Genomic DNA, 26,175 nt, shown 5'->3' on the forward strand with positions numbered 1-26,175 from the left:
AGTGGCGCTAGTGAGTTAAGCATCATTATAGAAGCACGGCAGAAATGTACGGCATTGTTTATTTTGCGTGCTCGTTTAAACGCTGAAACTATCCTCGCCGTTCATTATCCACCCCAGAAATACAACAATCCTGCTCTTCGTTTCCTCTGTCAGTCATCGCTTGGCGCTGGAGCTGCTGTCGTCCTTTAAGAAAGGTGTTAATGCTGTTATTTGTGTAGAGTGAGGTGCGCGCGCGTCTCAAGAAGCCCCAGGAGGACTGTACACGTTTTTAAATGGAAATATTTTAATATTTATCTATATGCACGGTACAATAAGTGTTATATCCTACTGACAGCTGATAACGTTTGCATTATACCGCCGCCGTCGCTTCCCAATATCTGGATAAGCTCCACACTGGACCACGCATCTGAGGTGTGTTTGATGTCCTCGTGAGGAAGCCGAGCAGAAGATGTGGGTGAACCCTGAGGAGGTGTTGCTGGCCAGCGCGCTGTGGATGACAGAGAGAGCGAATCCCTACTTCATCCTGCAGAAGAGAAAGGGCCACGGAGACGGCGGAGGAGGACTCGCAGGTAAAGCCGTGTTTACTCAGTCAACCGCATGTTGTTTATGATGACAGCTTATTAACAAACAGGTGTGTGTATGTGTTCATTCATGCCTGCACACTCAGGTGGACGCGCGCTGTTGTTGTTCACGCCGCGTGCTAAGAGACGCACCTGTGCGCGCGAGCCCGCTCTTACCTGTGTGGACGGGTCACTAAATAAAATAGGATTTACTTTGAAACAGTTTTCACTCAGATATTGGTAGTGAATTCCACAAATAACTACATAGAAACGAAAAATAACACATTGCATAGTATGTTCTTATCAAACGTAGCCTACTCTAAATTGTTTTATTTCGAATATATATATATATATATATATATATATATATATATATATGTATATGTATATGTATATATATGTATATATATATGTATATATATATATATATATATATGTATATATATATGTGTATATATATATATATATATATATATATATATATATATATCTATATATTAGCCTATTATTATTATTATTTTGTTTTTTTATGGTAGTGCGATTTGGTCATTATTGATTCATTAAAAAAAAACAGCATTTTTACAATTGATTAAATATTATTTATTAGCAATTATGTTCTCACCATAATTTTAAAATAACAGGAATTTCAGTGTTTCATGTTTACAATGTCTGCATGGACAACTTGCTGGTTCATGTTATCCAGCATTATTTGAGCATTTGTACAAAGAAGTTCCTTTTTCAAAATAAAATAAAAAAAAGTCTAAATGTCTTTTGAATGGACAATAAGTATCCTGATTTGATATTGATAGAAAGTTGGTTTCCATTCAGATCTACCATTCTGTCCCCCTGGACAATATCATGACTGATCAGTCAGAGTCAAGTATATATTTGATGATTGTGTGTATGTATGATTGTACATAACATAGACTTACATGGATTATACAGCCTCATAATCATATCATTTCTATCACTGCTGTGAACAGGCCATGCAAGAGATGTATAGATGCATTCAAGAACCAAAGAAATGGCTCATTGTTGTTTCTGTGGGGTGTTTTTAATGTGGCCGTGGTTGACCGATGGGGTTTTTTTCAGTGGCTGATACTAATTTTGAGAGTTTTGGTTGACTGGGAAAGTTGCTGAAATTAACATTCATTTTCATGTTCTCAGACTTAGTTACAGTAAACCTAAATATCCCTTCTATTGCTTTGACCGCATTAAAATGGCCAAATATGGTCCAGTTAAACAGTCTGGCTGATATATGCATCCAGCAACCAAATATAAAAGTCCTAGCTTGATATCAGTGACCAAACAGGCTCAATAAGGTTCGGTTTATTCTCAATGCCTCAGGACAGGAAACTTAGCTGGTCTGGTGTTGTGAAATACCCTTTACTGACCTCACCTGGTGAGCTGACCTGTATTTATAGCTGGACAGGTGCTGATTGACAGAGATCGTGCTGGAGCCGAAACGGTGCCGGTATTTGTGCGTCTACCTCTTTGTGTCTGTCAGTGAGAAAAGACAGACACAAAGCGTACACTAGCGAGGGAAGATGATGTCATTGTTACATAAATGTGCGAGCTGTGTGCCAGTGAGAGCCGGTGAGCCTGGCACGGCCCAGCAGACTGACCCACAGAGTCTTGGGTAGCCGGCGTTCGGCCAGAAGTACTAGGAAAAAAGCAATGTATATGTTTGTGTATGTGCCTACAAACATCAAACTGACCTAATGTCTTGTGACATTTGTATTCAGACATGAATTTTTAACAGAAGAAAAGTGGAATAGGCAAAGACGATGTAGTTGTGCATAATGATTAGCCTTTATAGGTTTTGAAACCTTTTCCTATTTTTTTATTCTTTACATGTGTAAATATTTTCCATTTATTTACCCATGAGCACAAAAAAATCACACGAGATCTCCCTAATGTCTCGCATGTTTCTCATCGAGAACAAATGCTTTTGAACAGCGACTTTTGTTTTGGTATTATTACCTGAATCTTACCAGAATTTTATTCTCAATGGTCTCCATAGGAGCTCATCAGATTCTTACAAGAAATGTATCGAGCAATAATCTATGTGCGACTCATTTGAGTCTATTTTGAAGGCAACATTTGAAACAAATGCCTAAATGATACATGCTTTAAAAAATAGTCGTGAGCTATTAAAAAGAGCAACTGTTGAACAGTCAGACTGTAGCTAGTGCAATTTTAAACCAACATAAACATACTTTAATCCAATTTTAGCATTAAGTTGCATTAGAACAGTTGCATCAGATTGACCGATAATCGGTTTTACCAATATTTTCCCTGACATTTATTCATTTTTCCATAAACGGATATCAGTTTTCTAATATCGAAACCACCGATAAATGGAGAATAGCACGCTAGACCTCCATTACGAACCTGTTCAAATTCGAACTTGCTTTGCTTTATTTACTAAACTTTATTTAACATAACTGCCGTTAATGTAGAAATGAAAATAACGCTTGATCTATAGTTTAAGCTTGGCGCTTTGAAATGCTCAAGTAATCTGTTAAATCATGTCCCAAAGACATAACTTTACATAATATGAAAAGAAAAACGGCTTGAATGAGTGCAATTATTACAGGTTCTGCATATCGGTTATCAGCCACATTAACATGCAAATTATCGGTTAAAAAGCAAATATTAATATCGGTAGTATATCAAATTTTCATCTATTATCCACTGGCCCAGTGGTCTACATGCACCCAGATGGAGCCTAAATGTCTTTCCTAAAGCTAAATACGGGTGAAGTCAACAGCTTCTTTGTGTTTTTATGCTATTCAATACAGTTGTATCAGGTTGATGCTGTTCAGGAGAATATTGATTTTGCTCATGTGCTGGTAAGGCTGTTTTTTGTCAGAGCGGAGATGAATTCAGTTGAGAGCGAAACGTTCTATATTTAGAATGAGAAAAGACAACAATGAAATGTTCCTCCCACAAACTCCTTATCCAAGCATCCTTACAAGAATGAATTGTGTTCCCAGGATTCACATATATGCCAACAGGGAAACATAATTATATCTGTAAAAGGGTATCTAGTGTAGCATGCCCTACTACAGTGGTCAAAATAGTGCACACTACATAGTGTATCCCATGATGCAGTGCACTCGACTGGACCTTGCACGTGCAAGTGGTTGAAAAGCATTGGATTGAAAATGCATAATTTTTCTATTTTATGAATGCAACAACTGGATGCCAATTGCTGAATTAAACACGTTCACAAAAAGGTCTTGTGACAATAATATAGAATACTACTATTAAAACAATTATTGTTATTTATGGTTTCATTTTTATAGGCAATCTGCGGTGCAAACTGAGCAGTTTGACCAAGAGAAGATCTAAATGTTGCAGATTAACCACAACACAAAGAATACAAACATCCAGTCTTATTTAAATATTATATTTATGCATTCATTATTACCTATTATTTATTTATTTTTTATTCATTATTTGTTAAAAACCAAAACCTTAGCGTATGATTTCCTATCCTGTTGTTGGTATTCGTTGCGGAGTGTGAAGGGATTTTTCTTGATGGCAATCTAGTGTGATTGCATCCTAATAGAAAATAGAAAGTGTTAAACGACTTTGCTACTGTGTAACAGTGTGAATTTGAGCCATAAAGTGTGTGAATATCAATTCTGGCAGTCGTTGCTTGGAAACCTTTTGGGACTATCCAGTCATGCAGCTTAATTAATATTCATGATCCAAGAATAGAATATTTAATATTTATTGCAGAGCAAACTCGATTAATATAATGTAAAATAACTCCCATCAATCATATTAAAATATCTCAATAATAATAATAATGAATAAATAAATAAAAAGAGGCTTATGGAATGTTATGTCATGAAATATGTCAAGTATTTGACAGAGAAGGCAGTTGCTTGGTTCTGTCTGTCAAAGGAACTTGAAATACTGGAACTGGAAACGGTTTGTTTAAGAATGAACTGAGAGTTGTTAATGTGCACTTACACAGCGCTCAACGCGGGGCTCTGCCACTGAATAGATCACGTGATCCGTACAGTACTCTCAAATCTCTGCTCTCTTGTTTCGCAACCAAGGAAACCGTGGCTCATCCGAGCATATGAAAGCAGGAACGGAAAGTCATGTGTTCAGGAGGGGGGTGTTCGTTAGTGCACATACGAGCTCCAGCAGAAACAGGAAGCCAGATTTGTTTGGAGGTTCATGATTCACACATTCAACTTTGGCTAAATCTGTGGTGTCTGAAACAGCCTCATGCGTGTTTACTTGCGTAATGCACATTCCTGGTCTTACTGTGCATGATTGCTCTGTTATTCCAAATAAACGAAATAGTCTCAAATTGCATTTTTTGCTCGTGCATGTTCAAACTGGCTGAACCTGCCTGGTCCACACTGGATTGTAAAAGCATTGGAGGTTTTGTCTTGGAGATGAGTAGCTCCTCCTCTGATCTGCAGGTTTTACAGGTGTCTGATGCATTGATAGCGATGCTAGTGCTAATGCTCCTCAGATGGATTCTTTGAAGCCTTACACCTAGTTAGAGCTAAACTACACCTCCTGAAGCTGTATGTCAGTATGTTGAATGCAAGGCTGCATTTATATGATCAAAAATATAGTAAAAACTGTACTTTATTCCTGTGATTCAGTGTCTCGTGATCCTTCAGAAATCACTTCAAAATGCTGATTTGCTGCTCAAGAAACATTTTTTATAATTATTATAAATGTTGAAAACAGTTGTGATGTTGCTTGTTTGTATTTTTTGTGGATACATTTAGGGGTGCTCCGATCACGATCGGCCGATCGTTAATGCGCATTTCGTCAGTAAAGCCGGTTTTCTAATCAGCGGTTAATTCCATCAGGTGCGTGATTTCACATAGAGCAGCTGTTACTACACAGAGCCGTTGTTAACTGAGAAGATGGGCCAATAAACGCTGAAAATTAACGTGATTTGCGCATCTTCTCTATTAACAACGGCTCTGTGTATTAACAGCTACTCTATGTGAAATCACGCACCTGATGGAATCAACCGCTGATTAGAAAACCGGCTTTACTGAGGAGATACGCATAACGATCGGCCGATCGTGATCGGAGCACCTCTAGATACATTTTTTTCAAGATTCTTTGATGAATAGAAGGTTAAAAAGAACAGCGTTTATTTGCTTTAAGGCCCGTCCACACCAGCGAACGATAACTATGAGGATGACTATAAAGATAACGATATTAGCGTCCACACCAGCGAACGATATCGTCTGTTTATTCTGAGTGCACGTGCGTCTGCCGCTTTAAATCCTCGAGCTCATTACAGCAAGATGGATTCTGATTGGATGTCAATGTTTGTATCGTTCATCAGCTGGAAAAAAATCGTTCTGAAAATTATTCAAACGATACCGTTTCTCTATGCCTTTATCGTTAAAGTTGTAGTGTGGACTCTGCTATTCTTTAATATTGAGAACGATTTTTAGAACTATATCTTTATCGTTATCTTTATAGTTATCGTGCTTGATGTGAACGGGCCTTTAGAATCTTCCGTAACATTCTAAATTTGTCAACTGTCACTTTTGATCAATTTAAAGCATCCTTGATTAATAAAAATGACATTCTTAAAAAAAAAATCTAAATAAAAACCCAAGCTTTTGAATAGCATCTTTAAATAAAGTATATAAAAATATAATATAAAAATTATATTTTTGTATGGTTGCTCTGAATTTGCTTGAAAGATTGATGATTATAATGATCAGAGGAACCATCTTTTTGACCAAACAGTCACAGATTGAACTGACTCGCTAAAATGAATCAACTTTACCAACTGTAATACCATTTTTGTTGCTAATGCTTAAATCAGGGATGATATATTAAATAACCTCTTTCTTAACATTCTCATGTTTGCAAGTCCCAAGACAAGGATCACAAGATTAAAACACGAGTGAATCTATTGATGTGCTCATTAGGAAACATTAGATTTTACAAACAACTTGAAAAACTGAAACTCTACTGTATTTCATAATGGTCTGTTTTCTCACAGGTCTGCTGGTTGGTACTCTTGACGTGGTGCTGGACTCGAGCGCCCGTGTGGCCCCGTACAGGATCCTCTACCAGACCCCTGATTCCCTGGTTTACTGGACCATCGCACACGGTAACACACTTCCTCCGAACGTTCTGGAGTACTCTGCTCCCTGATGGCCGGAGCATTACCTCATGCTCTAGTGCCTCTAAAGTGCAAGCTGAAGTCAGAAATCAATCTCCACTTCTCTTTCAAATGAAGCCGGATGAACATGATGTTCACTCACTGTCTCACTGCAAACTTCAGTGCAGGAATCAATGTTTTAGATAACATGGTGTTTGTTAGGGATCAGTATTTGTGCAGGACGACTACGAAGGGTATTGTAATGCAGGGCAGTGCGGTTAATGTGCAATTAAGAGCACTTAAGATGAGAGCGGCTCTGTTTAGAGTAACACAGATATTAGGCAGCAGGACATCACAACCTGAAACCCGAATGTTATAGCTTTTTTACTGTGCTAGATATATTTTGCACAGGTCTGCATTACGCCAGTTGCACGTGAAGACACATGATATCAGTTGTCACAATAACAAAGTTTTTGTTGTTGGTGCAATACCAGAAACATTTCTCTAAAATTATATACATTTTCAGTAAAGTTTCTCAGTACCAGTTTCACAACTATTTATATTGCAACATAATTTTTCAGTAGTGGACTATTTTATTTTATTTTAATAATTACATATTTTAATTTATAATTCTAAATACACATAAATTTGTTTAAATATTACTACAAATTAATCTTTTGTTAATAAATAATACATTAAAACAATGGCGAGTAGCCTTCAGTGTTTTTTCAGTTAGAAATAAATAAAATCTTAAATTTACTATACAATTATTAAGAAGTTAGATATATTTGTGCAAGAGTGATTTGTTATTACTGTATATTATGTATATGTTATTTACACATACTGCTCAAAATTAATAATTTTAACTAAATAATGCATTAAAACAATGGCAAATTGCCTTCTGTATTTTTCAGTTTTTTATCAAGTAAAAATGGCTATAAACACTAATTAAATCAAACCTGTATAGATTCTTCTGTGCAGTTATTGGCATGGTAGATGCATCTGTGTAAGAGTGATTTATGTCATCTACACTTAAAGAAATAAGTAGTTTTGTCAAAATACCAAAATGTAAATTTTTGGAGTCAGTAGCAATGCTAAAGAAATTTCATGAATTTTTGATGCTAATTTCAGTATCACTACAAAAACAAATTTGATATTGAGCCTCTTAAATATTTCACAATTTTATTTTAATACTGTAAAAAAAATCCCTTTAATTATAAATAAAAAAAATACAGATTTAAATATTATTGTAAATTAATAATTGTAAATAAATAGTACTTCAAAACACTTTTTTAAAGAATAAACTATGCTTGACAAAGACAAATACACATTCAGTAATAAAATGAAAAAAAAAATTCATGCAATATGTTGAGACATACTGAGAGTGAAAATACAGAGCTGAAAACAGTCAGACATCAAAAGAAAACCCATGCTATTAATGGATGGCACAGCATGAGTTGAGTTAATGCAAGATGACTGTATCAGTAAGATTTGTTTGGTCGCCCCACAGTATTTACGGTAAGAGCATCCAGAACATCATGTGTGAAGCCGAAAGAGAGCGCTGGCTTCTCAGAGGAGCGGAGAGTGCTCAGTTCCTCAGCTAATCTGGTTTACGGGCGACTGCGATGCTGGTTCATATTTCACAAGCTGTTACATTGCTAGCTGCAAGCCATTTGGTAAACCTCTTTATTTAAGACGAGAAACCACTGAGCCTGCTGTGATGTGTGTATGCTCTGTGAAAGGCTTCAGCTTGACTCTACATAGGGACTTTTTATTGAAAAATACATTTTCTAGAAATACTTGTAGGCTTCATTAATAATGTAAATTTAAGTTGTGAGAAAATTTCTAAAAGTAAATACATTTATAAATACATAATGTAATAAAAGTTTGGTATTACTTTTCTATCTAACTATAAAAATATAGTTATAAATATAACATTATAATATTAAAAATAAATGTATAATTTAATATGAGTATTATTATTATTGTTGTTCACCATTTAAATATATATTTGGTTGTCAGACATTATAAAAAAATAATGAATTAATAAATAATTGTGTGTACATAAATTATAATGTTAATTTTAAATGCACTATAATATTACTTTAGACAAAAACAACTAAATTTATTTCATGTTATTAATATTTAATATTAAATTCACATGTATAAAATATAAAATAATATTCAGATCAAATTTAACATTTTATATAAATCGTTGGTTTTCTGACATTTAAAACAGCTAAATTAATATAATATTATAACATACATATGTCTTAAATTGTATTATTTTTTTATTTTATTAATAATATTTATATTTTAATTTAAGCTTTCATATATATATATATATATATATATATATATATATATATATATATATATATATATATATATGTGTGTGTGGTGTGTGTGTATTAAATGTATTTGTTTTTGTGAGTTGTTTAAATGGCAGATAGAGCGTCGATAGTTTATTTTTTGAATAATTGTGTTTTCCATCTTTACATAATTGCGTGCCACTCGTCACAGAGCGCTCTTCATGAATCATGTGTCTTGCCAGTAATGTGTTTGATGAATTGCCTGAGGAGAGCTGTGCTAACACAGAGCTAATTAAACCAGGAACCCCAACCCATCTGCTGTTCAGTTCTGAGCAAATGAAGTCGCTGCAGATAAAGACTTCAAATGAAATTCATTATCCTGAACGCCTGGATGAGTATTACTTGACTTTTGTTTCTGGCAGGGAGCTCTCGTAGGGAGATCACGGAGAACTGGGAATGGCTGGAGCAGAATCTGCTGCAGACGCTCTCCATCTTCGAGAACGAGAACGACATCACCACCTTCGTCAAGGGCAAAATACAGGTGACACATTAGCGTTTCAAACTCAGATTGGTGCTTCACTATAAGCCAGGGTGCTTATAGGTGTGTATTTGTGTTCAGGGCATTATAGCCGAATACAACAAAAGCCATGATATCAGAGAGGATGACGACACGGATAAGTTTAAGGAGGCCATCGCTAAGTTTCGCAAGCTCTTCGTCATGCCGGAGGAGGAGAAGCTGGTCAACTATTACTCCTGCAGCTACTGGAAGGGCAAGGTGCCGCGGCAGGGCTGGCTGTACCTCAGCATCAACCACCTCTGCTTTTACTCATACCTGCTCGGAAAAGAGGGTGAGGACCGTTTTTCTGATTCTGTCAAGTGTAATGTCATTGTTTGTTTTAAATAGATTCTACAAATGAATTAACTCCTAGAAAATGCAGGTAATGGCAACCACATTTACACAAATTCTGCACATTGTGATCAGAGCTGCACTGAACATGTAGTTATTAATAATATATTTAAATGCATATCTGAGTTGTGCTGCAAGAAATCACAGGGAATTATGTACATCTTGACTCAGTGTCCTCAGAAATATTGCTATAAAAAAATAAACTGTAATTATGATCCAGATGTGTCATCTTTACAAATAGGCCACATACAAAAATATCATGACTAGCACCTCCATAATGGATCGCTTTATGAGCCAAGTTGATCCTAAACAGCAGGCCCAAAGTCATTTAATAAGTATTGTTTATAATAAGAGGACTTGGCAACCCTTCAAGAGCGCGCTCCGCAAAGCCTTCCTAACATTCCCACTTTTAACCCAAACACAGTGGCTCTGGTGACAGCGGTTTAGTTAAAATTGCAGAACACAAATCTTTGGTCATTGTATTTATGTATATATATATATATAAATAGTGGATACTGAAAGCATTGGAAGGCAAAATTGCGAGTGAGAATCTGAGGATGCAAAAAAGTCTAAATATTGAGAAAATCATCTTTAAAGTGGTGTGTGTCTGTGTCTGTCTGTCTGTGTGTGTGTGTGTGTGTGTGTGTGTGTGTCTGTGTGTCTGTGCGTCTGTGCGTCTGTGTGTCTGTGCGTGTGTGTGTGTCTGTGTGTGTGCCTGTGTCTGTGTCTGTCTGTGTGTCTGTGTGTCTGTGTGTGTGTGTGTGTGTGTGTTTCAGCTAAGCTGGTGATCCGCTGGGCTGACGTGACTCAGCTGGAGAAGAGCGCCACGCTGCTGCTTCCAGACATGGTGCGTGTCAGCACACGCTGCAGCGAGCACGTCTTCTCCGTCTTCATCAACATCAACGAGACCTTCAAACTCATGGAGCAGCTCGCCAACATAGCCATGAGACAGCTGCTGGACAACAAGGGCTTCGAGCAGGACCGCTCTCTGCCCAAACTCAAGAAGAAGTCACCCAAGAAAGTGTCGGCCCTCAAAAGGTCTGTGATGCAACACTTGAGAAGATAAAGTAGATCCATCAAGATCCAGTGATGCTAGAAAACTGGTGTTAGGAGGTCAAGACGTCTACAAAACTATGAAGAAATATTCATCTTAATATTCTCTCTCTCTCTCTCTCTCTCTCTCTCCCTCTCTCTCTCTCTCTCTCACTCACTCTCTCTCTCTCTCTCTCTCTCTCTCTCTCTCTCTATATATATATATATATATATATATATATATATATATATATATATATATATATATATATAATGCTTTATGTATTTTAATTAAATAAATGTAAATAAAAAGTCAAAATGTAAATTAATTCATGAGTTTAAATGAATTGAAAAAAATAAATTATTTTTGTCATTTTAATGTAATATTTATTATATTTGTAAGCTTATTTTATAGCCTATTTTATTAGCTACATTTATTTTAGAAGCTAAATTATTTAAGATATGACATATATAATAAAGAAGTATATATAAAGATATAAAAATAAATATCTGCCAATGAGATAAGAAAAATAAAACATGTTTTTTAAATTTTTTATTAAGTGAATATTTTTTGTACCCCATTTGCAGATTGTTTTTACACTTTTTTAAATTTTGCTAATTTGTTTCAGAAAGCAAGGCTTAGTACCTTTCAGGAATACAGCTTCTCAAGAAAATGCATCCTGATTTTAGATATTTGTAGAGTAAAAAAAAAAAGTGTCACAGAACTGTTGCTTATCGAATTTATTAAAGAATTGTAATTGCCTTTAAAATGGGAGCTGAAATGCTGTGTGAAACTGAAAGGAGCAAATCTGGTTTTCCTTCAGGGCGCGCTGAACACCGTCTGAGCAAACTAAGAGGATTAATGCTCTGATGTGCAGTAAAGTGACAATACTGTAGACGCTGTATGCATTTAAAAGGAGTTTAGGAAACTTTCAGTGGCCTTTTTCAATATTTTAATCTGTTTTTGTGACTTCAGGGATCTGGACGCCAGGGCTAAAAGCGAGCGATACCGTGCACTTTTCCGCCTGCCGAAAGACGAGAAGTTGGACGGTCACACAGACTGCACACTGTGGACCCCCTTCAACAAGATGCACATCCTCGGACAGATGTTCGTCTCCACTAATTACATCTGCTTCACCAGTAAAGAGGAGACCACCTGCAGTCTGATTATCCCACTCAGAGAGGTAAAACACAGAAAACAGTCAAGCATTTATCATGCATTCTCCACCATCTTTCACAATGCCGTCAGTCCCTGGAGCATAAAGACTTATTTAATTATTGCACTCTGTGGAAGTAAAATGAGTTGCATTTTGCATCGTTCTTCACCAGGTGACCATCGTCGAGAAAGCTGATAGCTGTAACGTCCTTCCCAGCCCCTTGTCAATCAGCACCAAAAACAAAATGACCTTCCTCTTCGCCAACCTCAAAGACCGGGACTTCCTGGTGCAGAGGATCTCAGACTTCCTGCAGCAGACCTCCTCCAAAATCTACTTTGAGCGGGAAATCACGGGCAGCCTCAGCAGCTCAGACGACGAGGTGGGAACAGATCTGTCTATTAATCTACCTACCTATTTATTACTAATATTCAGCTTTTACTCAATAAGCACACATCAACATTTTCAGTCATTTCAATTCTATCGATCAAAGAATCTTGAAAATATATTTTTTTTAAAGGCAGCAAAACAGTAATATTGTGAAGTATTATTGCAATTAAAATAACCATTTTACATTGTAATACATTGTTAAATGTCATGATCAAAGCTGAATTCTCAGCATCATAACTCTTCAGAAATCATATGCATATATTTGCAGCTCAAGAACATTTATGATTATTATCCGTGTTGAAAACAATTCAGTTTTCTGAATGGACCGTTCAGACCAGAAATATAAATCTTTTGCAACATTATAAAGTCTTTACTGTCATATGTTTACTGATTCTTTCAGAATAAGTGTGTTATGATTATTCATCACCTGTGTGTGTGCAGGTGTGCTCTCAGCAGGGCAGTGTGTTGTCCTGTAGTCCCCAGCGCAGCGCTCTCGGCTCTGAAGGGGACAGTGACAGACAGTTCAATCTCAATGATAACAGGGTTCCCACTGCGACACAAGCCCTGATGACCATGTACCGCCGGCGCTCCCCCGAGGAGTTCAACCCCAAACTGGTACAGCACCAGCACTCATGCCTGATCACAGACCCCTCAGCATCGTGCTTTTATCACTGTTCACTGAGAGGACATTCACAGATACGTTCAGATCACAAATCAACAGGATTAGTGGAATAGAAATGTGCTGTGGCTGTGCATTACAGTGATTTGACTATGATTAAGAGCTGCCTTTCCCCATTTAAAAAAACACAGTTAAATCATTGCCATACATTTCAGTGGCTTATTGCTTTTATAAAACAATGGGAAGACATCAACAGTTATGTTTGTGTTTATAAATTAATCTTAACAAATCGTATGTGAAGCTACACAGTTTTTGAGCTTAATTATTGGCATGTTACAAACACACAGCTTCTTGCTTAAGTGTTATTTTAGTATTTTTTATGTACTCTTATAGTTTTAGTTAATATTTTAAATTACATCTTTTGTTTTAATTTTCATTTTAGTTGTATTTTTATTTATTTTTGTTAAATGATAGGTAAAAATAGGTAAAAATGTATAGCCTGAATGCACTGTAAGTCACTTTGGATAAAAGCGTCTGCAAAATGCATACATTTTATTTAAATTTAAATGTAATTTAATTTAATTTTAATTAAATTTTCATTTAAATGTCTGTGTAATCTGTATTCATTTAAATTTTTAGTGGTAGTTCACTTAGTTATTTAAAAAATAACTTTTCAAGCGAAGTTGTGCTACATGTCGACACACTAACCACAAGACTATCAACTTGCTGAAATAAAAAAAAAATGTAATTTTAATATTTTATATATTACAAAACATATATCCATTTCTAAATATTAATGTAAAATAATATACAAAATGTTATTTGATTTTATCGTATATTATATTAATAAATATTAATATTATATTATAAATAAAATAATTATATAAATATAAAAATATACAAATATGAATTAAATATCTATATACTTTTTATTATTATTATTGATTATTTTCATATAGTATTTCAGTTAAAGTGTATTTTATTTAAAGTCAAAAAAAGGTTCTAGCCCTGGTGTGGTCACAGGTGTGTGTTTATCAGCATCTGAACGCACCTCGTCCAGTCAGAGGTTTAACAGCCAAGCCTGAAGTCAGATGCAGGTTATTGAGTTATTTTATTAGGACACACACAGGAAGAGCAACTGACGAGGAGACCATGTACAGTTCATTTAGTTTGCTGACCCTGCAACAAATGACCTGAAAACCTGCTTATCCAAGTCATTCGCTTCAAAACTACTAGACTGTGTTCATTTAGTCACAGGATCAGTGCGTGAAAGAGAAATGCATGTAAAGATTTAAACATTTTGCATTCAGAATAATATTGTAGTCACCTTTGCTTGCAAGACTGTCTAATCTAAAGCTTTTGTATACATTAACTGCACCACATTTAAAATTTGAGAATAGAAAGTTAATGAAGTTCACGGTTCACTGGCTTCGCTTCTTTGCCAGCGCTTATTTTGTAAAGTCCGAGTCTCCTACATCAGCACTTGTGAAGTTGAAGTCAGGACAGCAGATGAGTCGTTCTCTTTATACTCTTGATATGTTTTCAGGCTAAAGAGTTTCTGAAGGAGCAGGCCTGGAAGAATCACTTCACCGAGTTCGGCCAGGGAGTGTGTATGTACCGCACGGAGAAGACCAAAGAGCTGGTGCTGCAGGGCATCCCGGACAACATGAGAGGAGAGCTCTGGCTCCTGTTTTCTGGTGAGTCATGCGTCCCACAACAGACAGACACAGCAGGGAGAACAGCTAGACTGGATTCAGGCAAATAAATACAACGAACTAACCAGATAACTAGTCTTATCACCTTCTGTCTACTGATATCTGGTGTTGTTGATATCAGAGAGCCTGTGGCCAATTAGTTTCTACACATTTATCTGTCATTTGGTTGAAGCTAATCTGATTAGATAGATATGCCAAGATGAACAAACTGTGTTAACCTCATTCTTCAAAAAGTGAGCGAAATATGCAGTAAAAAAAATATGATCCAGACATTAAATATGATTTGCATGGAGCATGATGTATTTTATGCAGCCAATTATTGTTCATATATATATATATTAAATAGTACTACGTATTACTTTTTTGAAAAATATATATATATATTTTTTTAAATAATGAAAATAAAAGGTTTGAATTTCAAGAACATATTTTCTTGCACTTTTATGCACAATTAAAAACAATTATCAGCACAAAAAAATGACCAGGAACAAAAATCTGAGCATGTTGAAGGTGTTTGCTCTCTTTTGCGTGTGCATGCACCTGTTTTGTTGTGCGGTTGTTTTGTGGTTCAGCGCACGTATCTGTGTGTCTTATACAGTACTGGTTCCTGTTTGTTAGATGTGAGTGCCTTATTCAGAGTCACACATGCACACTTCAAAGCTGTCTAGACCAGTGCGGGAACTTAAACACATGACTGTGGTAGTAAACAAACAGCTGCTTTGTTTCCCTTCACAGTTTAGCAACATTACAATGTGATGAAATCACGGGATTGTAGTTACTTTGAAACTTGCGAATTTACACGCTTCCCTTGATTTAAAGCAGCTCAGCTTATGTTGAACTACTCGCATATATCTCTACACACACATGCATGTTTATATTCAAGAAAGATATGTTACGTTTATACATTTTCAAATATTTATATATAACATCAATTATATTAATATAAATATATGCATGGAAATATTTTCAAAATGTATCATGCACCGTATTTTCCGGACACACTTTTTTTCATAGTTTGGCTGGTCCTGCGACTTATAGTCAGGGGCGACTTATTTATCATAATTAATTTGACATGAACCAAAAGAAATGAACTAAGAGAAATGAACTAAGAGAAAACATTACCGTCTCCAGCCACCAGAGGGCGCTCTATGCTGCTCAGTGCTCCTGTAGTCTACACTGAAGACATAGAGCGCCCTCTCGTGGCTGTAGACGGTAATGTTTTCTCTTGGTTCTAAATAAATGCGACTTATAGTCCAGTGCGACTTATATACGTTTTTTTCCTCATCATGATGTATTTTTGGACTGATGCGACTTATAGTCCGAATAATATATAAACATAATAAACACACACACATATATTATGTAAATAAAACGTTTATTTTGGATGTGATTAATTGTTTGAAATTGCTGCTGTTAAGTGTGTATATTGGTGTGTCCAGGGGCGATTAATGAGATGGCCACTCATCCTGGTTATTATGAGGACCTGGTGGAGAAGTCGATGGGGAAGTATAATCTGGCCACCGAGGAGATCGAGAGAGACCTGCACCGCTCTCTTCCAGAGCATCCAGCCTTTCAGAACGAGATGGGCATCGCTGCCCTGCGTCGAGTCCTCACTGCGTACGCCTTCCGCAACCCAAACATCGGCTACTGCCAGGTGCGATGCACAACAACACACCGTCTGTGATTAAATGCACCCACAGCTTGTTCATAATGCCAGTCTGTCGTCCTCCACAGGCCATGAACATCGTGACCTCCGTCCTGCTGCTGTACGCTAAAGAGGAAGAGGCCTTCTGGCTGCTGGTGGCCTTATGTGAGCGCATGCTTCCCGACTACTACAACACCAGAGTCGTAGGTGAGCTCCGGGATCATCCTGCTTCTCCAGTGCATCAGCGAGCCGCCAGATTTTGGATGCGTTACTGAAAATTAGCAATGTATAATGAATCAAATGACCACATGGACTAGTATCTGTAAATGTTCAACCACATAGGATCTTCTGCACCTATCTGTTACATATGTTACTCTTACTCAATTCAGTTCATAAAACTATCGTCAGATACGCACACAAACTCAAAGGTCTGAAAGGACATATATATATATATATATATATATTTGTGTAAAATAAAATGGTAATCAAATTAAATAAAGTACGAGCAGAATGTTTTTTTTTTTATTAAATTGAAGACATTTAGGCATAAATAAATTACAAAATAAAATAATATAAAATTAAATAAAATTGGACTCATCATGGTCCAATGAAAAATTTTGTTTGGCAAGTGTTATTAATAATAATAATAATAATAATGAAACTTTTTTAAGAAAGTTATATGATTCCTTTCTTGTGTTTCTTACATGTTAATTTTAATGGTAAACCTCTGTTGTGCTGCACTTTGTTTGCCAAAAAATGAAAGGAATTTTCATCTGATTACATTTTAAATTATTATGTTTTATACCTTCAATTGAGTACCACTATTTTGGATAATAAGTTTATATTAAATCATGAATCCAGAAAAAATGTAAATGCTGTTTTTGTAAAAATAAATTGATTGAGTTGATTATACATGCTTTTTGATTATTAAAATGTAATTAAACCGTTAAAATTGAATCTGGAAAACACTGAATTTGGAAAAAATAAAATGTTTTTAATAAAATGGGCCCTATTAATGGTAAAATATGTAATAAATTATTTATTTATTAATTAATAAATGTTCAATTGAAAACAGAATTAGGCCAAAAAAAATTAAGTTTGAGATTTAAATTTGAGATTTTAAATCCTCAGTATTTCATACATACCTGACGTGTGTGTGTGTCTCAGGTGCTCTGGTGGACCAGGGTGTGTTCGAGGAGCTGGCTCACGTCTACGTTCCTCAGCTGTACGACTGCATGCAGGCTCTGAGTGTCATCTCCACCATCTCTCTGTCCTGGTTCCTCACGCTCTTCCTGTCCGTCATGCCCTTCGAGAGCGCCGTGGTGGTGGTCGACTGCTTCTTCTACGAGGGCATCAAGGTCATCTTCCAGCTAGCGCTGTCGGTGCTCGACGCTAACATCCATCAGCTGCTGAGCTGCAAAGATGACGGAGAGGCCATGACCATCCTGGGCAGGTAGGAGAACCGCACACTAGTGTGCTATACTTCATAATGAGTGTGGTGTAGTATGCATAGTATTCTGCATAAAGTATGTAATGTTCTGCAAAGTCATAAGCGGGATAATATAACATACTGCAAATTAAGCGAATGTTATATGTGTAGTACATGTATGTGTATGTAGTGTACTACATAGGGACTATACTTTAGTATGTAGTGTACTACAAAGTGACTAAATTGTAATGTGTGTGTGTGTATACTGTACTACAAAGGGACTAAATTGTAATGTGTGTGTGTGTGTGTATACTGTGTACTACAAAGGGACTATAATGTAATATGTCTATATAACATACTAGAAAGGGACTATAGTACTACATAGGGACTATACTTTAGTATGTAGTGTACTACAAAGTGACTAAATTGTAGTGTGTGTGTGTGTGTATACTGTGTATACTGTGTACTACAAAGGGACTTTAATGTAATATGTCTATATAGCATACTAGAAAGGGACTATATTACTACATAGGGACTATACTTTAGTATGTAGTGTAAAACAAAGTAACTAAATTGTAATGTGTGTGTGTGTGTGTGTGTGTGTGTGTGTGTATACTGTGTATACTGTGTACTACAAAGGGACTATAATGTAATATGTGTATATAGCATACTAGAAAGGGACTATAGTACTACATAGGGACTATACTTTAGTATGTAGTGTACAACAAAGTAACTAAATTGTAACGTGTGTGTATAGTGTGGGACTATACTGTGAATAATTGTGTACTACAAAGGGAATATTCTGTAGTCTGTGTGTATATTATTATTAATAAATATTTATTTGGAAAGGGACTGTGTACAATCTTAACATAAATGTTTCCACTTCATGCATTGTACTGAATTTAGCCTTGGGCTAGTTTTTATCCGCGGTCCCTTGGCAGGTGATCACAGTCACAGATAAACATAAGAACAAAACATCAAACACATACAGTACAGTAATACTTATACACACATATAGTCTACTAAACAGGGTATATGTGTGTGTATTTATAGTATACTACAGTTTATATGGAATGGCAGGATCTATGTATGAAACCGTGATGATGATGGTGCAGATTTTCTTCGTTCTGCTGTCTCAAACGAGTGTGTGTGTGTGTGTGTGTATGTGTGTTGTAGGTATCTGGACAGCGTGACCAATAAGGACAGCACTCTTCCTCCAATCCCTCATCTTCACTCTCTCCTGACGGATAACGGCGAGCCTCATCCCGAGGTGGACATCTTCAAACTGGTGCGCAGCTCCTATGAGGTGCGTTCAGCTCCAGGTCTCAGCTTCTATATCATGAAGTGTGTTCACGGGTTGTTGCGTGTTTGCTGATGTTCACTGTGATCTGCAGAAGTTCGGCTCCATCCGGGCGGATGTGATTGAGCAGATGCGTTTCAAACAGAGGCTGAGAGTGATCCAGGCCATTGAGGACACCACCAAACGCAATGTGGTAATCAGACAGTGCTAGTGTAGTATTAGCCCTCATATGGAGGATCTGGGAGCTTAATATCTTTGATTGCAGGTGCGCACCATCGTGACAGAGACACCCTTCAGCATCGATGAGCTGGAGGAGCTCTATACACTCTTTAAGGTCAGTCACATCACATGATGAGGTCATGAATCAGCATATTTAGTGGTACCTACATTTTAAACTCATCTAGCCCTATACCAGTTACAGTCTGTTGTGTTAAACTGTCCCAAGAAATATGTGTGTCTGGCAGACAGTAAAACAGATGAAACACATTAGTTATGACCACTGCCCTCATTTGAACAGACAGGCTCCGTGTCCACTGGCTGTCTAACATGAGTGTCCTGTATCTGTGACCGTCAGGCTGAGCATCTGACCAGCTGTTATTGGGGCAGCACCAGTAACCCCATGAGCCGGCACGACCCGAGCCTGCCGTACCTGGAGCAGTACCGCATGGATCTGGAGCAGTTCAAAGTGCTGTTTGCGCTCCTCTTCCCCTGGTCCTGCGGCACACACACAGACGACCTGGCCCTGCGCGTCTTCCGTCTGCTCGACCACAACGCAGACGCACTCATCAACTTCAGAGAGTTCATCTGCGGCCTCAGTGAGTGCACTTTATCATGACCAATCCCATGCTTGAAGGTGCAATCTTTTCTTTCCATTTATATATATATATACATATATATATATATATATATATATATATATATATGTATGTATACAGTACAGACCAAAAGTTTGGAAACATTACTATTTTTAATGTTTTTGAAAGAAGTTACTTCTGCTCATCAAGCCTGCATTTATTTGATCAAAAATACAGAATTTTTTTTTAATATTGTGATATATTATTACAGTTTAAAATAATTGTTTTTAAATTTATTATACTTTAAATGATCATTTATTTCTGTGATGCAAAGCTGAATTTTTAGGATCATTATCACATGATCCTTTAGAAATCATTCTAATATGATGATTCATTATCAAAGTTGGAAACAGTTCTGCTGCTTAATATTTTTTCAGAACATGTGATACTTTGATGAATAAAAAGTTAAAAAAAAATAAAAATAAAATAAAGCTATGTTTTTACAATATAAATATTTTGTAATAACAATATACACTACTGGTCAGTAATTTGGGGTCAGTAATTTTCTTTTTCTTCTTTTTAAATAAAATCAATACTTTTATTCAGCAAGGATGTGTTAAATTGATAAAAAGTGATAGAAAAGAAAATATATTATTAGAATATATTATTATAATTTTTTTTATTATTATGAATAAATGCAGTTATTTTTAACCTTTTCTTCATCAAATATATTAGACAGCAGAACTGTTTCCAACACTCATAATAAATCAGAATATTAGAATGATTTCTAAATGATCATGTGATCGACTGATGTTGCATGTGACACTGAAGGCTGGAGTAATGATGCTGAAAATTCAGCTTTGCATCACAGGAATAAATTTTTTTTTAAGTATATTCAAATGGAAAACTATTATTTTAAGTTGTAATAATATTTCACAATATTACTGTTTTTTTCTGTATTTTTGTTAAAATAAATGCAGGCTTGATGAAAAGAAGAATCTTCTTTCAAAAACATTAAAAATAGTAATGTTTCCAAACCTTTGGTCTGTACTGTGTATATATGTATATATATGTATGTATGTATGTATAACGGCTTCTAGAACAAGACAAATGCAGGGCAGGATTTAATTTGGGTCCTTCTGGAATGGATTGTCTTGTTGGATCACTGCAGAAGAGAAGACATGTTGTTGCAAGAGGGAGGGAAAGTCATTTTGGTTAAAGATGATGATGAGGCAACATGCATTATTTAAAAAAATGATGTGCACTGATAAATTATTTATAATAAACTTATTTAATGCAATATTTCATAAAAAAAAGAAAAAAGAAATCTATTTTGATTTTGAAGTTAAAAAAAAAAAAAAGCTATATTTTGAACCAAAAATCTATAAGTGGACCCTAGGGTATAAAAAAAATGTATGTGTGCATATGATTTAAAAACGTAAAAACATTTTAATTCAGACTATATATAGTGTATAAAGTTGTTTGATTTTGTACACATTTAAAATGATTAATTTGCTTTCTTTTGTTAGGCGTCCTGTGTCACGGTGACCTGACGGAAAAACTCAAATTTCTGTATAAGATTCACGTACTTCCAGGTGAGTGTAAAAGAGAAAATGAAGTGTGAAACATTGTTAACATGGTGCCAGAAATGAATACAGTTCAGAATTATTTTCAGCTTTTCATATTCACTTGTTTGCCTTTGACATATACATTACTTTGTCACAAACATGTCAACAAATCAAAAGAATGATCCTTAAAGAAGACCCAAGGAAATGCAGCTTAATTATAATGTCTAGTTGCATGTTTTGTGATTAGGTGTTATTATCTGAAATCGACTGAGCTCTAGAAGAGACTGAATGTTGTTGTTGTTTTCAGAGTTGCATCATGAGCAGGAGGAGCCCGACTCGGCGTGTGAAGCCACGCAGTATTTTTTTGAGGACATCACCCCAGAGACCTCCAGCGGTACTGCTGCATGCTCACACTTACCACACAGAATAGATTGCTGCACTGAAATAACTGTGTAAATGATGCTTGGTGCCTAGTCCAGAGACTGTGGTCACCGGTGCTGATGCTTTGACCTCTCGTTGACAGGCCTCGACCAGAAGAACAGAGCCGAGAAGGATGAAGGTTTTGTAGGAGTCACCTTTAAAAGTGAAAGAGGTGGGAGAAAACATCCTCTTCTTTGAATCAGAGCTGATGTTTGATGTTGGAGAGCTGTTTAAATGTGCAACACTCTGTCTTGTGTGTAGTAAAGAAAATGCAGACTCCAGATTACCGCACGTACATGCGCCTGTGGAACCAGGAGACCAAAGAAAAGTTAGAGAACATGAAGGACCTGCCCAAACTCAACCAGGTACATCAGGAGACTTCATCAGTGTAGCTCCTGTTAAAACAACATCGTTCTCTGTTCAAAACCCATCCAAGGTCGAGGGAAGTCACTTCAGAGGCGGAAAATAAACCTTTTCTTTCTTCGAAGTGCATTGCACAATGAGACCAAAAATGTGAATTAAATTCATGATCATATAAACCTGATAATCTGTCAATGGAAAATATGATAAAAAACAACTAGTATATATTGCTGTTTACATTTAAATATTTTTAAGCTACTTTATAAAAAAAATTTTTTATATATATAATGGTTTCTCTGATTTGAAATATGCAGTAACTCGTGTATATTGTCAAGAATGTATATGAAATAATTTGTAAAAAATGATATAGTAACAAACAATATTATAATTATTTAATTCTAGTTGTAGTAGTAGTATAGATTATTTTTTAGATGAATACATTTTTTAGGTACAACTTTATATAATTCAGGTTTTATATACATTTGAAGTCAAAATTTTACATACGCCGTGCAGAATCAGCTAAATGGTATTTACTTTAACCAAATAATAAGTTAAAGTATATGATAAGGGGGATCATAAAAATGCATGTTATTGTTTATTTAGTACTGAACCGAATAAGATATTTCACATAACAGATATTTACATAGTGTATAGTCCACAAGAGGAAAAAAACTGTTTAATTTATAAAAATAAAAAAAACTGACCCTGTTCAAAAGTTTACATCCCCTGATTCTGAATACGGTGTTGTTACCTGAACGATTCAAAGCTATGTTTTTTTTATTTAGTTTAGTGATAGTTGTTCATGAGTCCCTTGTTTGTCCTGAACAGTGAAACTTTCTGCTGTTCTTCAGATACATCCTTCAGCTCCCACAAATTCTTTGGTTTTCCTCCATCTTTTGTGTATTTGAACCCTTTCCAACAATTACTGTATGATTTTGAGATCCATATTTTCACACCGAGGACAACCGAGGGACTCGTATGCAACTATTACAGAAGCTTCAAACACCTGCTGATGCTCCAGAAGATGAAAACCATGATCAGCTAAACAACATCAACCAAAAGAAGCAAAACAGTATAAAAATAAAAAGATCAAATCATAGGAAAAAAGCTTTAAAATGTATTTATTGTTTGATTTAAAATAGTACTCGCAAACGATTAATCGCGATTAATCGCATCCAAAATAAGTTTTTGTTTACTGTAATAAAGTAATAGTTACTCTACTTATTCCATTTAGTCTGTAGCCTATTATGTTTCCAAAGCATCCTTCACAGAATCTGTTGTCTCTGCTTCTTCAGAGTCAGTTCATCGAGCTGTGCAAGACTCTCTACAACATGTTCAGTGAAGACCCCAGCGAGCAGGAGCTGTATCACGCCACGGCCACGGTCACCAGCCTGCTGCTGGAGATGGGAGAGGTGGGCAAGCTCTTCTCTAGTCCGGCTCACAAGACAGACGAGGAGAACGAGGACGAGCGCATGCCTGTCCCGAGCAAGAGCAAGCAGGAGCGCCATCAGCCGGAGGACTCCTCGCCCAAAGACACGGCCACGTCCTGCGCCATGCTCCTCTCCGACGACGACACCTCGGTGTCCTCCTACTCCGTCCTGAGCGCCGGCTCGCACGAGCTTCAGTGCGAGGACATCGCCGAGGACACCGTGCTCATACGCAGCGGCGCAGCGGCCGCCGGGCATCATGGGAGGAGGGCCGGTTTGCCTCACAGCGTCAGCGTCGATAAGGACTGGGCCATCACGTTTGAGCAGTTCCTGGCCTCGGTGCTCACCGAACAAGCTCTGGTGCAGTACTTTGAGAAACCTGTGGAGATCGCCGCGCGAATAACCAACGCCAAGAACGTCCGCAAGGTGGGACACCAACACATGTCCCTCAGTGACTACGAGATCTCGCTATCGGGCTAAAAACTGTTACAGGAGTAGTTATCCAAAACACAAGATTTGGACCTCGATTACTCACTTTTATGTTAATGCTAGTTTCTCCATACAATCTCTGTCGAGCGAAAACATGACAAGAAGCACCATAAAAATAGACTTGGACACTACACAGTGAGCTTTCTGAAGCCATACGCTAGCAACTTGAACAAACAACAAACCTCACATTTTATGACGTTTATAATGTTTCTTTTGTGATGTTTCATGGTCAGCTTGAAATGTTATATGCACTGTTTGATTTTATTATGCAGCAAACAGTTCCACACAAAAAACACTGAATTAGTGTGATTTTGCTGTTTCCTGCAGTAAATCTCAATATCAAACGACGTGATATAAGACTTATTCACTACGTATTGAGTTTTTTTAAGCCATATGCTATCCGATAATGACTTAGATTTAGTGCGTTTCTCACACAAACCTATTTTACCTACTTTAGATGTTTTGTAATAATCACATAAGCCACTTTTATGATGCTTCATTGTCATTTTTTGGAGCTGGAAATCTTCCTCAGGAGGTCAAAGTGTTTTATTTGACATTTTATGCAAGGCTTGCAACTTTTTCACCCCCCCAAAAACCCCTAATTGATGTATTTTCACTGTTTTCTAGCAGTGAACCTAAATGTCCAATGAAATAACATACTTGTGCACTATATAAATGTGTTTTCTGAAGCCATAAGCTAGCAAATAATGGCTTAAATTTCAGTGTGTTTCTCACAAAACTTGTTTTAGATGTTTATTGCTCATTTATATGATGTTTTAGTGTCCTTTTTGGAGCTTGAAATCTCCTTTCCCCATTGAATGGAAATGAGCAGCCTGGACATTCGGCTAAATATCTCCTTTTGTGTTCTACCTTAAGAAACGCAGGTCTGGAACGACACAAATTTCAACAAATGATGACAGAACTTTTATTTTTGGCAGACTGTCCCTTTAACTAAATCTAATCTGATCTCTTGAAACTTCAGCTCGTTAGTGAGCGGACAGTAATGAGTTTTCCCTGACGCTTGTCTTTGATCTGAGGACAGAAGGACTGTGATGTGAGCTTTTTACCTGTACAAAGTCTGAGAGGACCTGTTGTATACTACGATGCGCTTGATGTACTTTATATACAGAAATGGTTACTAATAATATCTAATACAGTTAGATGTTTATCATAGTGTTTAGATTAGCTCACTAGTCCTGATTGGGATAAAACACATCCTTTAATCTGTATTATTGTTTTAAGTTCCAATAAAAGTATCTAAATCTCTTTAAAATATATATATATTAAGTGACTTAAGAAGCAAACTGTGTGCAAGAATCCTCAGTGGGGGATATTTAATTTAAATATTTATGCTAAAAAATATCAGTACATTTATTACGCCATTTATATGGAGTTGCTTCTCAAGTGTCTTCTCAAGATTTAGATATCTTTGCTTTGAAATGAGACGTAAATACAGATTAAGAGAATGCTTTAGGTTGTTTTTTGTACATGTGTTTAGTGTTTACAGGGATAGTGTGTGATATTTAACACTGGGAGCTTAGATGTGTCTGGGATTGATCTGTTATTTCCCAGGTTTCTCGTTTCTCTCTCCCTCTCTCGGTTCCTTGCACCTGCACTTTGGGTTTTTCTTCTTGCGCTGAAATGTCAGATATGAATCGGCTGAGAGGCGACGCAGTCCAGCTGTGTTTGATATCTGTCTGCTGAAGACCGATTGTGTACAGTTTTTATGTTATTTTACCGTGTTCCCACCAGGCATGTGGCATGTCTGTGCACCTTCTCGTAAGTTATTGTTTGATTGTTTAGTTTTTTTTTTAAATAGACGAGTTTCTACTGTATTTCATGCTGCTGTTTTAAAGTTTACGTTTTAATGTGAATGGTTCAAATAGACTTGTAAATGATTGAGTTCACTTCCAGCAATTAAAAGTTTAAATGGAAA

The 26,175-nt window shown here is 36.4% G+C and overlaps 1 protein-coding gene across 1 annotated transcript; it reads left to right on the top strand.

Moving 5' to 3' along the window:
• On the top strand, nt 1–26,175 carry LOC127949242 (TBC1 domain family member 9). Its single transcript, XM_052546283.1, has 21 exons — nt 1–569; nt 6,577–6,687; nt 9,413–9,531; nt 9,610–9,838; nt 10,674–10,935; nt 11,906–12,113; nt 12,259–12,465; nt 12,915–13,088; nt 14,639–14,789; nt 16,247–16,461; nt 16,542–16,659; nt 17,620–17,905; nt 19,058–19,187; nt 19,276–19,374; nt 19,447–19,515; nt 19,756–19,996; nt 21,505–21,570; nt 21,851–21,937; nt 22,067–22,135; nt 22,225–22,328; nt 23,619–26,175. Exons 1-21 carry the CDS (start codon nt 449–451, stop codon nt 24,228–24,230), a joined length of 3,678 nt encoding a protein of 1,225 aa, XP_052402243.1. The 5' UTR covers nt 1–448; the 3' UTR covers nt 24,231–26,175.

The sequence above is a fragment of the Carassius gibelio genome, chromosome B1 (genome assembly GCF_023724105.1).
Source record: "Carassius gibelio isolate Cgi1373 ecotype wild population from Czech Republic chromosome B1, carGib1.2-hapl.c, whole genome shotgun sequence".
Lineage (NCBI taxonomy): Eukaryota > Metazoa > Chordata > Actinopteri > Cypriniformes > Cyprinidae > Carassius > Carassius gibelio.

What these genes read in the sequence shown, in the direction of transcription:
- LOC127949242 (XM_052546283.1), top strand. Translation starts at nt 449, where the DNA reads ATGTGGGTGAACCCTGAGGAGGTGTTGCTGGCCAGCGCGCTGTGGATG. An exon ending in AGGAGTTCAACCCCAAACTG is followed by an intron (nt 13,089 to 14,638) that starts GTACAGCACCAG and finishes ATATGTTTTCAG; the next exon opens with GCTAAAGAGTTTCTGAAGGA. An exon ending in ACACCACCAAACGCAATGTG is followed by an intron (nt 19,375 to 19,446) that starts GTAATCAGACAG and finishes CTTTGATTGCAG; the next exon opens with GTGCGCACCATCGTGACAGA.